Source organism: Piliocolobus tephrosceles, chromosome 10, assembly GCF_002776525.5.
Source record: "Piliocolobus tephrosceles isolate RC106 chromosome 10, ASM277652v3, whole genome shotgun sequence".
In the NCBI taxonomy this organism is placed as follows: Eukaryota; Metazoa; Chordata; class Mammalia; order Primates; family Cercopithecidae; genus Piliocolobus; species Piliocolobus tephrosceles.
This window is the reverse complement of record NC_045443.1, coordinates 21,665,031-21,682,319: the sequence shown is the minus strand read 5'-3', so window position 1 is coordinate 21,682,319 and position 17,289 is coordinate 21,665,031. Positions and strand designations below refer to the sequence as shown.

General features: G+C 36.2%; 1 protein-coding gene across 4 annotated transcripts in view; it reads left to right on the top strand.

The window, feature by feature from the left end:
* The window catches only part of SLCO1A2 (solute carrier organic anion transporter family member 1A2), a 143,163-nt gene that overhangs the window by 113,324 nt on the left and 12,550 nt on the right, over window positions 1–17,289 (top strand). For all 4 annotated transcript variants that reach the window (XM_023209098.1, XM_023209099.1, XM_023209100.1 and 1 more), the window contains 4 exons: window positions 572–736; window positions 2,292–2,487; window positions 3,973–4,138; window positions 5,774–5,946. In XM_023209098.1, coding sequence (XP_023064866.1) covers window positions 572–736; window positions 2,292–2,487; window positions 3,973–4,138; window positions 5,774–5,946 — 700 coding nt within the window. The remainder of the gene's footprint in view (window positions 1–571; window positions 737–2,291; window positions 2,488–3,972; window positions 4,139–5,773; window positions 5,947–17,289) is intronic.

Sequence of the window (17,289 nt, the reverse complement as noted above, 5' to 3'; positions counted from 1 at the left end):
AAAAAAAAAAAAAAAAAAAAAAAAAAAAAAAAAAAAAAAAAAAAATTCTGGACACTTGAGAACGTTCATATCTCATTAATTCCCACATATATCTTTATTTCAAATGTTCCAGGGGTGATAAAATAAATATTTATGTGAAATCTTCTTTATCAACCTGATTTTCCTCCAGACATTACAGAACAGAACAAGCATCTTTCATTCTAATGAGCTGTAGAAAAAATAACATATTAATAGAAGAACGAAAGATTAGAAATAAAATGCTGTAGACGTAGACAATATTTTGGTCACTTTGTAGTTTTCCTTATTGATCTTTAAGACTCAACAGTGACTTATTGAGGGCAAATCTATTGTGTTCTGATCCCTACCCAGTGAGCTACATCACTGACTTCCGGAAGCCACCAAAACATTTCTATGACTTCAGCTTTCAAGAGGAAAAAGGAATTAACAAACACATACACATTAAAAAGTAGTAAAAAACATAATTTGTTGAGGAGGTGGATGTTTCAGGAAAAGCCAGTCACAAAATGCAAAGCCAAGTTCATTTGACACAGTTGTCATTCTTTCATTTCAGATTTTCTACCATTCATGAAAAGTCTTTCCTGCAATCCAATTTATATGCTTTTCATACTTATAAGTGTGATACAGTTCAACGCATTCGTTAGCATGATCTCTTTCATGCCTAAATACGTAGAACAGCAATATGGAAAATCATCTTCAGATGCAATCTTTCTAATAGGTATGTTTGTTTTTCTCTGCATTACTAGCACACTTTTTTCCCCCATGAAATGGTGAACAGTGTGATGGTAGGTGTAACAAACTCCTAAGTTGAAGTCTTTTAGCATATTTTTTGTCTCTGGTGGATTTCTTCCTTCGACTCTCCAAAAAAAAAGAAAGGGTAGGGAAGGGGTCAGAAATATCTTGATTTTCTCTCCGAAGTCAGAATGTGAATTCATAATATTAATGCAAATCTTTGGGAGTGCAAAAATTACATATTTTCAGATAGAATTCTGCATTTTACTACCAAATTTTACTCTCTTGGTTCCAGTTCAAGGATTCTGTGGTCCTCCTAATTTAATTTTTCGGTCCCCCTAGTGGTTTTAGGTGTCTCTGCAGCCACGCACATTCGGCCTTTCCTGCAACCACACTAACCTCAGTGGTTTTAGCCTAACTTGGGTTTTTCCTGGGGTCTTTCCACTGTTTTGAAAAGTCAATATCCCAGGCTACTTGTATCCACACTACCTAAAGTGCTTGTGAAAGCTTCAAATACCTGGGGTTCCCCCTCAGACACACTGAATCAGACTCTAGGGCGTGGAGCTCTGGAATGGATTTTTAACAAGTTCTCTCCATAATATGATTCAGGGAGCCAGATGTTCACATTGTATGGATGGAACCTGGGGCTATCTTCTCCTTTTACTATTCTTTTTTTTTTCTCTTATTGGGAAGGGTTGAGAGAGGAAGAGCGCTGGCCAGTAGCAGCAAGACATGAAATGTAAATACACCTGACAGCAACAGGCTCAGCAAAGTGACCCTCTAAAGTACTTTGAACTGGGTGTGTGGCTCATGCCTTTAATTCCAGCACTTTGGGATGCTGAGGAGTGAAGATCACTTGAGGCCAGGAGTTCAAGACCAGCCTGGACGACATAGCAAGGCTTTGTCTCTGTAATTTTTGTTTTTAAATTAGTCAGGTGTGGTGTCGTGTACCTGTAGTCCCAGCTACTTAGAAGGCTGAGGTGGGAGCACCTCTTAAGCCCAGGAGGTTGAGGCTCCAGTCAGCTATAATCATATCACTGCACTCCAGCCTGGGCAACAGAGCAAGATTCTGTCTCTAATAAAATAAAAAAAAAGCACCTTGAGAGGAGTCTAATTCTTCACAACCAAAGTGGGCATAAGTAACTGAAAAATTGTATACATATGTTCTCATTACACAGAATAGAAGGTAATAAATGAATAAATTACTGGCCAATTTTGACTTGCCACTTCTACCTGGATCCGAAGAAGAGAGATTTTTGTCATGATCTCTGCCTATAAGAAATTCACAAGCTACTGTAATGAGTTAAATGAATGATAATATAACAACAAGAGTCTCCCAAAATATACTTCCCCATTTTTGGGGTATTTCAAAATCTCCCTGTGGGTCATGTGTAACTAACTGGGGATAAAATTAAATCATTCTTCTTCACTATGAGTTGGACCTAAATAGTACCTTATATAAGACATATTACATAAAAGTGGTAACATATTTATTCCTTTGGTAAGTCATTTTGTAAATAATATTTTATTTGCATTTATAGGTATTTATAACTTACCTCCAATATGTATTGGATACATAATTGGTGGTTTAATTATGAAGAAGTTCAAGATTACTGTCAAACAAGCTGCCCACATAGGATGTTGGTTATCCTTACTTGACTATCTTCTCTATTTTTTATCTTTTCTCGTGACTTGTGAAAATTCTTCAGTTGTTGGAATAAATACCTCTTATGAAGGGTATGTTGTTTTCTAATGAATGTCAGAATCTTTCAACAAATGGTTAATATTATATTTTTTACAATGGCAATGCATGATCAGATCGTTTGCTTATTGGAGTAAATGATAGTAATCCATGTTCTTCCTGTATCTTTTCTCCATCTGTCAATCAAAAGCCAATCTATCCAAGCTCTAGGCTTATTAACGAGATTGGGAACATATCACAGGGTGAGTGAATTTATGATTGCATGTGCCTGTGGGTGTGTGTGCATGATTGTCTTTGTGATATCCGAGTAGATATTATCCTGTGAAAGAAACTACCTACAGTTTTAGTTTGTATTAAAATATGTTATCCATATGTCTTACACTCCCATAACTGAGTAAAACTAAGAGTAGACTATACAGTCAAAATAGCCTTTATATGTTTACACAATGGGCTTAAGTTTGGCATAACTAAATCATAATACATGATAAATTAGTTAATACATAATTCATATATTTCATTTGTACTGCTGTGTCTAAAATATTGAATACTTTCATATTTTGTATTTTGAAGGTTATCTGGGTTTTATTGAAAGGTTTTTCATAGTGATGTACATTAAAAGAATTCACCTGCAGGGCACATTTTGATAATCAAGCTATCAGTTAAAATGAAATAAAGAACATCCTAAAATGTTTTTTCAAAATTATCAAGGTTTATTAGATTGAAATAATTTCAAATGTAAAATCATAATATAATTTTATATATGGTATTTTATTTGAGACTCATAAACTTTATTTAAGATAAGCATTATTACCTCCACTTTACAGATGAAATTGAGATTCAGAGAGATTTAATGATAAAGGGAGTTCATTTCAAATCTCTTCAACCACATCAATACAGAAATGGATTTTAAAATTGGAATAAATTTTAAAGATTGTCTCCATCTCCAATGATGCTGATTCCCAGACATAATGTGTCGAAAGTCGCACTGTGATCTAGTCTGAATTCAGTCTCTAAACTGCCACGCAAGTGCTCTTTCAATCGTATTACAAGCACTGGTCACTTTTTATATTAGTAGAATGTATTTCTTTAATTCAAATACCTATGTTTCTGGAGCTAAATGTATTATCTGTATTACAAGTGGAACTTGCAGATTTTTGTCTTCATGCTAGTCCTTTCTTGCTATTTGCTACCTAATGGATGAATCACAGAGATTAGTTCATCCTCATCTTTTGAGATCTAATAGTATGTGAAAACGTGACTCCCACAAGGTAGGCACTCAATGCTTGTTTATTGCCTGTATATTCTTCTGAGATAAATCATTGAAAGAGTGGCTATGTGGTCATCAAAACAGGTCTCTTTTATACCAAAGCTATAGTAAACAGGTCACACATTGATGATTGGAAGATTTCTCTTTCTATTCATGGGAGGAGAGGAAATCTAATTGGGGATTGAGATGAAAAGAAGAAAAAAAGGATTGAATCATCTTTTAATATCTATGGCATTATTTTAAATCACTTCAGAATTCCACAAGATTTGTATATGGGAAATAACATCTTTGCTAATTGCAATGTGGATTGCAACTGTCCATCTAAAATATGGGATCCTGTGTGTGGAAACAATGGCTTGTCATATCTGTCAGCTTGTCTTGCTGGTTGTGAGACATCCATTGGAATGGGAATAAACATGGTAAGACATCCTATTTGACAGAACTTTTTTGAGTTGCATTTTTACTTTCCAACTATGAACTGGGCCTACACTTAATAAAAGTAAAATTAGTGTTTCCTCAAAACCAAATTAGTTTCTTTGTATGTGGAAAAATAACTCTATGACAGTCACTTGATTACCTTTTATTTCCCAGATCTTATGTAAAACCTTCATAGCATCTGAACAGTGATCTGAAATTTCCAAGAAGTTTACATTATTACTCAAATAATTTGGGTTGTAAATACTCTGGACTAAAAAAATTTTATCATTGAAATAAAGTTGGTGGTTTTGATCTCAATTGTCCAGCTAATTGCTTTGCTATACAAATATATATATATATATATATATATATATATATATTTTTCTGTGTATATGTATGGGTATGCTTTCTGTGTTTTTCACATTCTGACAGTTCTTTAAGAATTTAGAATTAGGAATGTTCTCTTGCCTCTAACATATCACGATATAATGTAACAATACTAATACTAATATAATGTTGGTTGGTGATCAAAGTAAACTATAAATTTTGATTCTTATTAAGACCTGGAAACATGTAACAATTCAAAAAAGGTTGACAATTCTGTTTTTGAAATAAACTCTTTCCTTTCCTTTCCTTTTTTTCCTTTTTTTGAGATGGAGTCTCACTCTGTCGCCCAGGCTAGAGTGCAGTGGCACGATCTCGGCTCACTGCAACCTACGCCTCCCGGGTTCAAGCGAATCTCCTGCCTCAGCCTCCTGAGTAGCTGGGATTACAGGCACACGCCACCACGCCTGGGTAATTTTTGTATTTTTAGTAGAGACGGGGTTTCACCATGTTGGTCAGGCTGGTCTCGAACTCCTGACCTCATGATTCGTTTGCCTCGGCCTCCCAAAGTAGTGGGATTACAGGCCTAAGCCACCGCGCCCTGCCGAAATAAACTATTTCTTTAGAAGCAAAGCTTTGGTTATTTGTAAGCATCTAAATATTTCAATTGAGCACTCTGAAACAGATTTTGTTTGTCCAATGTAGTGTTGTATCAAAACACTATTTTAAAAAGTGTATTGGCTGGGCGCACTGTCTCACGTCTGTAATCCCAGCACTTTGGAAGGTAGAGATGGGTGTATCATCTGAGGTCAGGAGTTCGAGACCAGTCGGCCAACTTAGTAGAGGTAGTGAAATCCACCTCTACTAAAAATACAAAATTTAGCTGGGTGTAGTGGCGGGCGCCTGTAGTCCCAGCTACCCTGGAGCCTGGGGCAGGAGAATCACTTGAACCTGGGAGGCAGAGGTTGCAGTGAGCCAAGTTCATACCACCGCACTCTAGCCTAGGTGACAGCATGAGTCTCTGTTTCAAATAAATAAATAAATAAATAAGAAAAATAATGAAAAAGTGTGTCTTTAGGGTAGCTTATTAGTTATTACAAATTTACTGTACATATTTAGAAAAATATACCATTTTTCTGAAATCACCCTTCCAGTTTTGTTATATGCTGTCATCTTGAGAGACATCGTAATGGAGATGGAGTAAAGGGAACAAGCAGTCTCCATCTTGATCCAACTGGCTGTGTAGAAAATGTTTAAAATTTGTGTTCAAGATATTTCTTCCTTAGTTAGTATAATATGTTATTTTTTGACAGGTGTTCCAAAATTGCAGCTGTATTCAAACATCAGGAAACTCATCTGCAGTTCTTGGGCTGTGTGACAAAGGACCTGACTGTTCCTTGATGCTCCAGTACTTCCTAATCTTGTCAGCAATGAGCAGTTTCATTTATTCTTTGGCTGCCATACCTGGATATATGGTTCTCTTGAGGTACAAAATTATTTTCCTTATTTAAATTTTTTTGGGTCGTTTATTAAGGTAGCTTGTTCTAAGAAAGTCACTCAGGACTCAGTATCTAAGAACTCAGTGCTCTAACATACCATTTATTAAGGGTTTTGTATTAAGCATTTTTGCATTTCACAAAATTTTAAAGTTAGCAATGCACATGTTCATCTCCTGGCATTTCATTCCTATTCCTCCCTATTTTTCTTCCTTATTTCTTAGAGTTAAATGAGTGGACCTCTCATTTTGTGACAAAAGAGACACATTTACATCTTAGGGTAGGCCATAGAAAATGGCCATTTTGATAGGTAAAGAGTGGGTGCCTAGCAGCCATTTCCTAAGGTTCATCCTATAGGACAGCAGCACAAAGCTCTGAGAAGCCCCCATCTCACCAAGACCACTGGATCTTTCTGAGCTCCATTTTTCTTTAATAATAATGGGCATAATAATAAATACTCAGCTCCCTCACAAGGCTACTGTGAGACATCAATGCTGAAGGACTTTCTAAAACTAGGAAATTGAAGAGCTCGTTTTCAAATTGAGGTATATTAAATAAATCTTCTTTCAGCTACGCCACTCTTCATGCCTAGTAAACAATCCTGAACATAGTTTGTATTTTTTCTCTCTTCTTCTTGTTTTGGAGCTCAAAAGTAGAGTTAAGTTAATCACAATGCTCAAGTCATAACACATTATCATCACAGGCCAGAACAAGGATTCTCTCTTATTTTACTTCATTTATTTATTTACTTCTATTCAATTCCCTATTTCCAGTCACCATAGCTGCTCACTTAAATATGACAGATAAATGTCATTAAATATGCATTTCCTTTGTAAAATATTAAATTTTTTTGTGTGTATGTGTTTTTATATTCACACCAATGGTGGTATGGTATTAAGTCTTGCTCTGGTTCATAAGGTAGATGCATAGATAAATTCACCAGTCCTATTTAGAGTAATTTTTATATCATCATTGCATGGGAGTTAGAATTATCTCACTTTGTGATGTTGACTAATCCATTGGGTGTAAAATACTAATGATAGCTCACTGACTTGTCAATATGTGATTTCCTGATATACTGAGCTTAAGCATCTCTTCAAACAACTTTTTTAGCTATTTAGGCTTCTGATAGAGGATGCTTATTCAATTTATTTTACCCATTTTACTCATTATATTTCCTATCTCCTATGTTTTCCTTGATGATTTTGATGGTTATGATGTAAATTACAGGTATTAATGTAATACTGTTTATATTATACAATTATCTTCACTTACTCTGTCTTCTTTCTTTTAACTTTTACAGTGCCATTTATGAAATGAAATCCTAAATATTGTTGTACTAAAATCTAACAATTTTCTTGCCTTAGTGTTTGTGTATTTGGAAGATAAGTCACATTTTAAAAATTGCTTCCACATTTGTAACTTATAAAAATATTCCCTTAAATTTTATTTCCCCCTAGCTTTCCAGCTTTACCCTTCTGCATAGTTTTTTAAGCCATCTCAAATCTATTTTTATATGTGGTTTAAGGGACATAGGTATCCAGTGTTATTTTTCTCTGAATAATAAAGTTTTTTTCCAAAATCATAGCCTATGTAATATATCCTTTTTCCTTTGATTTGTGGTGCCACCATCTCAAGTTTTTATATAACGTGAATCTATTTTTCATCCTTATTCTGTTCCACAGATTTATTTGCCTGTTCTCATACCAGTGTCACCTTAATTTAATTACTTTGGCCTTGCAAATGTTAGTATTTCATATGGTAACTTTTCCTCACCCACCTGTCATCTTCACTTTTCCTTTATTCTTTTATTCTCAGACTGATTTAGCTGTCTGTGGATCTTTATATCTTCATAAGAATTTCAACTGAGTTAGTGTAGATTCCATAGATTACTTGGAGAAAAATCTGACATCAAATATTTTTGAACATGTAACATCCTCGCATTTGCTTAAATGTTCCTTTGTATCCTTAAATAAAGTTCTGAAAATTTTTCATAAAGGTGATGTGCCATTAGATTCCTTCTTAAATACTACATATAAATAGATAAATTATATATGCACATATGTATACATATACATGTCTATATATGCACACACATATATGTACATGCAGCCATATAGATACATACATGCATACACACACACACACTGAGAAAAACAAATGGTTTCTCTATTCATACAGAACACTTCTGATAGCCAGATGTGTGGATTATTTTCCTACACTGTCCAATTCTGCAGCACCAGCTGGGTGTTCTACAGTTCCATGCAATTCTGGCACTATCTACATAGACTTTGCATCAGATTGCACAAGTTAAAAGGCTCAGTGCTATGATACTGCCCCCAATCTAGATGTCAATCACAAGTCCAGACACCCTGGGCTTTTGTTTTGTTTTGTTTTGTTTTGTTTTGTGTTCTACCCTGGGCTTCTGACTGACAAGCTATGCATTACGGTTGACTCCTCCATTTTCTAGAATGGCTCACGGAACTCAGGGAAGAAACACTTGACTTACATTTATTGGTTTATTATGAAGGTTATTATAAAAGACACAAATGGAAACCAGGGTAGGGTTGGGGTGTGCCACTCTCCTGGCATATGGAAGTGTTTACCAGCTCAGAAGCTCATCAAATCTCCTAGTTCAAGAGCTTTTAGTGAGCTTGATCTTCAGTGCACACATCCCACTCCATCCTCCGGGAGGTCTGAGTGTGGGGTTGAGAATTCCAGTCTTCTAATAACTTGGTCTTTCTGGTGACCAGTCCCAGCCTCAGTCTGGGAGCCCACCCTGTCGTCTCATTAGTATAGACTCAGGTGTGATCAAAACAATCTCCCTAAGAACGACAAAATACATTCCTACCACTAAGGACACTCCAAGGGAATTCCAAGAACTCCAAGGACCCATGTGCCAGGAGCTAGGGACAAAGACCAAATATATTTCTTGTGACGCCATCCACACACACACACACACACACACACACACACACACACAGAATGGTGCCATTACCATCACAAACATGTAATACACATATATATCATACACATGTAAATATTTGTGATTGCAAATATATATAGATATGAATATGTGTATTTGTGATTTTAAACTGATTTATATTTTATTGATTTTAAATATATTTAAATTTACATTTGTATTGCTTGTAAATAATTTGTGATTATATGATTTTACATATTTTGCGTGTATATGTATATATGTGAATCATTTCCCCATATACAAATATAAATTTTATATCTAGATTATAATTACATAGCATATAATTAAAATTATACATAACTCAGGAGTAAAATCTAGATTAAAAAATTATATAATCATATATATAGTTTTTTAATTTTTAATTTTTATGGGTATATAGTAGGTGTATATATTTATGGATTACATAAGATATTCTGATACAAGCATGAAGTGTGTAATGACCACATTAAGGTAAATGGGGTATCCATTCCCTCAAGCATTTATACTTTGTGTTACAAGCAATTCATTTATACTCTTTTAGTTATTTTAAAATGTACAATTAAATTATTTTCCACTATAGTCACTCTATACACTATCAAATAGTAGGTTTAATTCATTTTTTCCATTTTTTTGTACCTATTAACTATCTCTACTTCCCCACCACACCCAGACTACCCTTTCCAGCCTCTGGTAACAACCCTTCTGTTCTCTATCTCCATGAGTTCAAATGTTTTCATTTTTTCTTTTTTTTCTCAGATGGAGTCCCACTCTGTTGTCCAGGCTGGAGTACAGTGGTGCAATCTTGGCTCACTGCAACCTCCACTTCCCTGGCTCAAGCAATCCTCCAGCTTCAGCCTCCTGAGTAGCTGGGACTACAGGCATGCACCACCACACCTGCTAATTTTTGTATTTTTAGTAGAAATAGTGTTTTATTATGTTGGCCGGGCTGGTCTTGAACTCCTGATCTCAGGTGATCCACCCGCCTTGGCCTCCCAAAGTGCTGGGATTAGAGGCATGAGCTCCTGGGCCCAGCCTGTTCTCAGTTTTAGCTCCCACAAGTAAGTGAGGACATGTAAAGTTTGTCTTTTGGTGCCTGGCCTACTTTACTTAACGTAATGACTTCCAGTTCCATTCATGTTGTTGCAAATGAAAGGGTGTCATTTTTTTTTTTTTTTTAATGGCTGAATATTACTCCATCATGTATATGTACCACATTTTCTTTATCCATTCATCTATTGCTGGACACTTAGGTTGCTTCCAAGTCTTGACTATTGTGAATAGTGCTGCAGTAAACATGGGAGTGCAGATATCTCTTTGATAGATCGACTTCCTTTCTTTTGAGTATATATTAATACATAGAAGTGGGATTGCTGGATCATATGGTAGCTCTATTTTGAGTTTTTTGAGGAACCTCCAAACTGTTCTCCATAGTGGTTGTACTAATTTACATTCCCACCAACAGTGTAGGAAGGTTCCCTTTACTCCACATCCTCACAAGTATTTGTTATTGACTGTTTTTGTATACAAGTCATTTTAACTGGGGTGAGATGACGTCTCATTGTAGTTTTGATTTACATTCCTCTGATGATCACCTTTTCATATAATTGACATTTGTATTTATTCTTTTGAGAAATGTCTCAAATTTTGCTCATTTGTTAATTGGATTATTAGATTTTTTTTCTATAGAGTTGTTTGAGCTCCTTACATATTCTGGTTATTAATTCCTTGTCAGATGAGTAGCTTGCAAATAATTTCTCTCATTCTGTGGGTTGTCTTTTCATCTCATTGATTGTTTCCTTTGCTGTGCAGAAGCTTTTTAACTTGATGTGATCCCATTTATCTTTTTTTTCCATTAGTTATCTGTGCCTGTGGTGTGTTACTCAAGAAATCTTTGTTCAGTCCAATGTCCTGGAGAGTTTCCTGAATGTTTTCTTGTAGCAGTATGATAGTTTGAGGTCTTAGATTTAAGTCTTTCATCCATTTTGATTGATTTTTGAATATGGCAAGAAATATGCATCTAGTTTCACTCTTCTGCTTATGGATATTCCATTTTCCCCACACCTTTTATTGAAGAGACTGTCTTTTCTCCAATGTACATCCTTGGCATCTTTGTCAAAAATGAGTTCACCGTAGATGTATGGATTTTTTTTTCAGAGTTCTCTATTCTACTCCATTCATCTATGTGTCTGTTTTTATGCCAGTACCATGCTGTTTTGGTTACTATAGGTCTGTGATATAAATTGAAGTCAAGTAATGTGATTCCTCCAGTTTTGTTCTTTTTGCTTTGGGTAGCTTTGGCTATCCTGGATCTTTCGTGGTTCCACATTGGGATTACCTTTTCTATTTCTGTGGGGAATGTCATTGGTTTTTTGACAGAAATTGCATCAAATCTGTAGATTGCAGACTCCTTTGCTTTTAGCAATATTGTTTCTTTCAATTTATGAGCATATATTTTCATTTATTTGTATCCTCTTCAATTTCTTGCACCAATGTTTTACAGTTTTTATTGTAGAGATCTTTCACTTCTTTAAGCTAATTCCTAGTTATTTTGTTGCATTTGTAGCTATTGTAACTAGAATTACTTTTTTTTTAGATTGTTTGCTGTTGGTATATACAAACACTACAGATTTTTTTTATGTTGATTTTGTATCCTGCAATTTCACTGAATTTGTTTGTCATTTCAAGTAGCTTTTTGGCGGAGTCTTTAGGCTTTTCAAAATAGAAGATCATATCATCTACAAACAATGACAATTTGACTTCTTAATTTCAAGTTTGGATGCTCTTTATTTACATTTGCTGTCTGCTTGCTCTAGCTCAGACTTCTAGTAGTATCTTGAATAACAATGGTGAAGGTAGGCATCCTTTTCATGTCCCGGATCACAGAAGAAGGGCGTTCAGTTTTTCCCCATTCAGTATGATACTTACTATAGGTCTCTCATATATGGCCTTTATTATGTTGAGGCATGTTCGTTTTACACCCAGTTTTCAGAGAGTTTTTTTTTTTTTTTTTTACCTTAAAGGGATGCTGAATCTTATCAAATGTTTTTTCCACATTAGTTGAAATGATCATATGGTTTTATTTGTTTTTTCTTTTGGTATGATGTATCATATAGATTGATTTGCATATGTTGAACTATTCTTGGATTTCTGGGATAAATCCCACTTGGTTATGATGAATGATCTTCTTAATGTGTCATTGAATTTGGTTTGATAGTATTTTGTTGAGGATTTTTGCATCAGTATTCATCAGGGACATTAGCCTTTAGTTTTCTTTTCTTTTTTTTTTCCTACGTGTCTTTTTCTGGTTTTGGTTATCAGGATAAGACTGATCTCATAGAATGAGTTTGGAAGGCTTCTCTCCTCTTCCGTTTTTCAGAATAGTTTGAGTATATTGGTATTATTTCCTTTCTAAATGTTTGGTAGAATTAGGCAGTGAAGCCACTGGGTCTTTTCTTTGCTGGAGACTTTTTATTACAGCTTCAATCTCATTACTTGTTATTGATCTGTTCAGGTTTTGGATTTCTTCATAGTTCAATCTTGGTAGGTTGTATGTGTCTAGGATTTCATCCATTTCTTCTAGGTTTTCCAATTTATTGGCATACAGTTGTTCATAGTAGCCTTTAGTTTAACATAGTTTAACAATTATGTCTTAAAATCCTTTGGATTTCTGTGGTATCAGTTGTAATGTCTTCTTTTTCATATATGATTTTATTTATTTGAGTCTTCTCTCTTTTTTCCTAGTTATTTTGGCTAAAGGTTCATCAATTTTTTTTCCTTTTCAAATAACTATTTTTTTGTTTTGTTGATCTTTTCTATTGTTTTCTTAATTTCAATTTCATTTATTTCTACTCTGATCTTTATTATTTCTTTTCTTCTACTAATTTTGCGTTTGGTTTGCTCTTGCTTTTCTAATTCTTTAATATGCATTATTGTGTTTTTTTTCTTTCTTTTTTTTTCGAGACGGAGTCTCACTCTGTCGCTTAGGTTGGTGTGCAGTGGTGCGATCTTGGCTCACTGCAACCTTCGCCTCCCAGGTTTAAGCGATTCTTCTGCCTCAGCCTCCTGAGAAGCTGGGACTACAGGCTCACACCCAGATAATTTTTGTATTTTTATTAGAGACAGGGTTTCACCACGTTGGCCAAGATGGTCTGATCACCTGACCTTGTGATCCACCCACTTCATCCTCCCAAAGTGCTGGGATTACAGGTGTGAGCCACCACACCCAGCCCAATGGGTTGTTTATTTAAAGTTTTTCTTCTTTTTTGATGTAGGCATTTATAGTTATAAATTTCCTTCTTAATACTGCTTTCACTGTGTCCCATGAGTTTTGGTATGTTGTGTTTCTGTTATTATTTAAGAAATTTTTAAATTTTCTTCTTAAGTTTTTCATCGACCCACTGGTCATTCAGGAGCATATTGCTCAATTTCCATGTGTTTGTATAGTTTTCAAAATTCCTCTTGTTATTGATTTGTAGTTTTATTTCATTGTGGTCAGAGAAGATACTTGATACTGTTTCAGTTTTTTTGGATGTTTTAAGACTTGTTTTGTGAGCTAACATATGGTCTATCCTTGAGAATGATCCATGTGCTGGATTCATATTTGTATTCTGTAGCCATTGGATAAAATGTTCTGTAAATATTTATTAGGTTCATTTGGTCTATAATTTGGATTAAATCCAATGTTTCTTTGTTGATTTTTTTGGGGGGGTCTGGAAGATCTGTCCAATGCTGAAAGTGAGGTGTTGAATTCTTCAGCTATTATTGTATTAGGCTCTATCTCTCTCTTTTGCTTTATATATCTGGTGCTTCAGTGTTGGGTGAATATATATTTATAACTTTTATGTCCTCTTGCTTAATCCTTTTATCCTTATATAACGATCTTCTTTGTCTCTTCTTACAGTTTTTGTCTTAAAATCTATTTTGTCTGATATAAGTATGCTACTCCTGCGCTTTTATGGTTTCCATCAGCATGGAATATCTTTTTCATCCCTTTATTTTCTGAGTCTGTGTCTTTATGAGTGACATGTGTTTCTAGTAGACAACAGATTATTGGGTATTTTTTAAAATCCATTCAGCTACTTTATGTCATTTTATTGGAGAGTTTAGTCTATTTACATTAAATATTCTTATTCATAAGAAAGGTCTTACTGCTGCCATTTTGTTATTTGTTTTCTGGTTTTCTCTTCTTCCTTTTTTTCTTCCTTTCAGTGAAGGTGATTATCTCTAGTGGTATGCTTTAATTTCTTGCTTTTTTATTTGTTGTGTATCCATTGTATGTTTTTTGATTTGAGGTTACCATGAGGCTTACAAATACTATCTTATAACCCATTTTTTAAGGTGATAATACATTAAAACTGCTTGCATAAAGAAACTAATAAGCAAAAAGAAAACTAAAAAAAAACCTCTACATTTTAACTTTGTCCCCCGATTTTTAACATTTTGTTATTTTTATTTCTATTTTATTGTACTGTCTATGTCTTGAAAAGTTGTTAATATTTTTGGTTAGTTTATCTTTTAGTCTTTCTAGTTAAGAGTAGTTTATACATCACAGTCACAGTGTTATAATATTCTGCATTTTTCTGCTTACTTACTATTTCCAGTGATCTTTGTACCTTCAGACGAATTCTCATTGCTCATCAACATTCTTTCCTTTCTGATTGAAGTACTCCCTTTAGCATTTCTTATAGCATGGGCTGGTATTGATGAACTCCCTCAGTGTTTGCTTGTCTGGGAAAATCTTTATTTCTTCTTTTTGTTTGGAGGTTATTTTCACCAGATATAAAGGTAAAAGTTTTTTCCTTCAGCACTTTAAATACGTCATGCCACTCTCTCCTGGCCTGTAAGGTTTCCGCTGAAAAGTCTGCTGCTGGTTGTATTGCAGTTCCATTGTATGCTAGTCACTTCTTTTCTCTTGCTGCTTTGAGAATTGTTTATTTATACATGACCTTGGGGGATTTACTGAATTCCTTGAGGTGATCTTCTTTGGGTTAAATCTGCTTGGTGTTCTATAACCTTCTTGCACTTGGATATCAATACCTTTCTCTTGGTTTGGGAAGTTCTCTGCTGTCATCCCTTTGAATAATCTTTCTACTCCTATCTCTTTCTCTACCTTTTCTTTAAGGCAAATAACTATTAGATTTGCCCTTTAGAGACTATTTTGTGGATCATTAAGGTGCACTTCACTCTTTTTTATTTTTTTTCTTTTGTACCCCTTACTGTGTATTTTCAAATAGCCTATCTTCAAGCTCACTAAATCTTTCTTTTGCTTGATAAATTCTGCTATTAAGAGATTCTGAGGCATTCTTTAGTATGTCATTGCAGTTTTTTAACTGTAGATTTTCTGCTTGATTCTTTTTTTTTTTTTTATGTCAACCTCTTTGTAAAATTCATCTGATAGTGTTCTGAATTTTTCATCTGTATTATCTTGAATTTCTTTGAGTTTCCTCAAAATAGCCATTTTGAATTCTCAATCTGAAAGGTCACATATCTCTCTTTCTCCAGGATTGGTCCCTGCTGCCTTGTTTAGTTCCTTTGGTGAGGTCATGTTTCCTGTATGTTCCTTATGCTTGTCAACGTTTGTTGCTATCTGGGCATTGATAAGTTAGGTATTTGTCAGAGTCTTCATAGTCTGGGTTTGTTTGTGCCATCCTTCTTGAGCAGGCTTTCCAGGTATTCAAAAGGACTTGGGCCCCTAAGCCCAGTAATGCTGTGGTTCATGTAGACTCATAGAGTTACCACTTTGGAGGTCTTGGACAAGATCCAAAAGAATTCTCTGGATTACCAGGCAGAGATTCTTGTTCTTTTGTCTTAGTTTCTCCCAAACAAATGGAGTCTCTCTGTGCTAAGCTGCGTGGAACCGGGGGTAGGGTGATGCAAGCACCCCTGTGGCCACCACTACTGGGACTGTGCTGGGTTAGTTTGGAATTCAGCACAGCACCCAAGACCCACTGTTACCTCTACCTGGCTACCACCTATGTTTGTTCAAGGCCCAACTCTATAATCAGCCAGTGGTAATCCAGTCATGTTTTTGTCTTTCCCTTCAGAGTTGTGAGTTTTCCCAGTTCCCAGAAAGGTCCAGAGATGCCATCCAGGAGCCTGGGATGGGTAAAAAATCATACAAATCTACCTTGTGTTCTATTCTAGTGTGGCTCAGGTGGCACTCAGACTATCAGAAACACCTTTTCACTCTTCTCTCCCCTTTCCAAAGCCAGAGGAGCCCCACCCCATGGCCACCACCACCACCACAGGCCCACAGGGAATACTGCCCAGGCCACCACTGATGTTTACTTAAGGCACAAGAGTCACTTAGCCAGCCTGTGTGAATGCTGCCAGGCCAGGACTCACCCTTCAGGGCAGTTGGCTCTCCTGTGGCCCAGAAGGGCAGGTTCAGAAATGCCATCCAAGACCCAAGGCCCAGAATCTGGGACTGCAAAAATGTGCTTGGTGCTCTACCCTTGGGGTCCCTATCCAAACTGGGCCACAGAATATTACCAGACCCTGGCCTGGTAGGAATCTGGCCTCACAGCAGGAGGGAGCAGCGAGCATTACCCCCTCAGCTCCGCCTCCTGTCAGATCAGCTGTAGCATTAGATTCTCATAGGAACGTAAACCCTATTGTGAAATGCACATGTGAGGGATCTAGGCTGTGCATTCCTTATGAGAATCTCACCAACGCCTGATGATCTGAGGTGGAACAGTTTCATCCAAAATCATCCCCAACTCCTGCCTGGTCAGTGGAAAAATCATGTTCCACAAAACCAGTCCCTGGTGCAAAAGGTTTGGAAACCACTGCTCTATCCCACTGTGGCTGAGCTGTTACCTAAGATGCAAGACAGAATTCCCTTTGCTCCCTGTGCCTGTGCTTTTCTCAAACAGAAAGAGTCTCTCCCCACAGCCACTATAGTTCTGAATGTGCTGAGTCTCATGTAAATACAGCACACCTGAGTCTCACCTGGGGCCCATGGCGTACTACCTGAGTATAACTGTTGGTTATTCAGGCCCCAAGGGCTCTTTAGCCAGCAGGTGACGTATCCTGCCAGTACTGAGTCCTTCTCTTCAAGACAGCAGGTTCCCTTCTGGTCCAGGGTTTGTCTAGAAATGCCACCCAAGAGCTGGGGCCTGGAATGGGTCCCTCATGACCCTTTCCAGTGCCCTATCCTACTGTGGCTGAGTTGGTATCACAGATGCAAGACAGAGTCCTCTTTACTTATTCCTCTCCTCTCCTCAAGTGGAAGGAAGGATTCTCTTTTGGAGCCACAAGCTGTGCTGCCTGGGGTTGGGTGAAGGGTGGCAAAAGCACTACATTAGCTTCCCTGGCTGGTGTCTCAATAGGTGATGGAACCCTCAAGTTCATTGACTCCGAACCCAGCTCA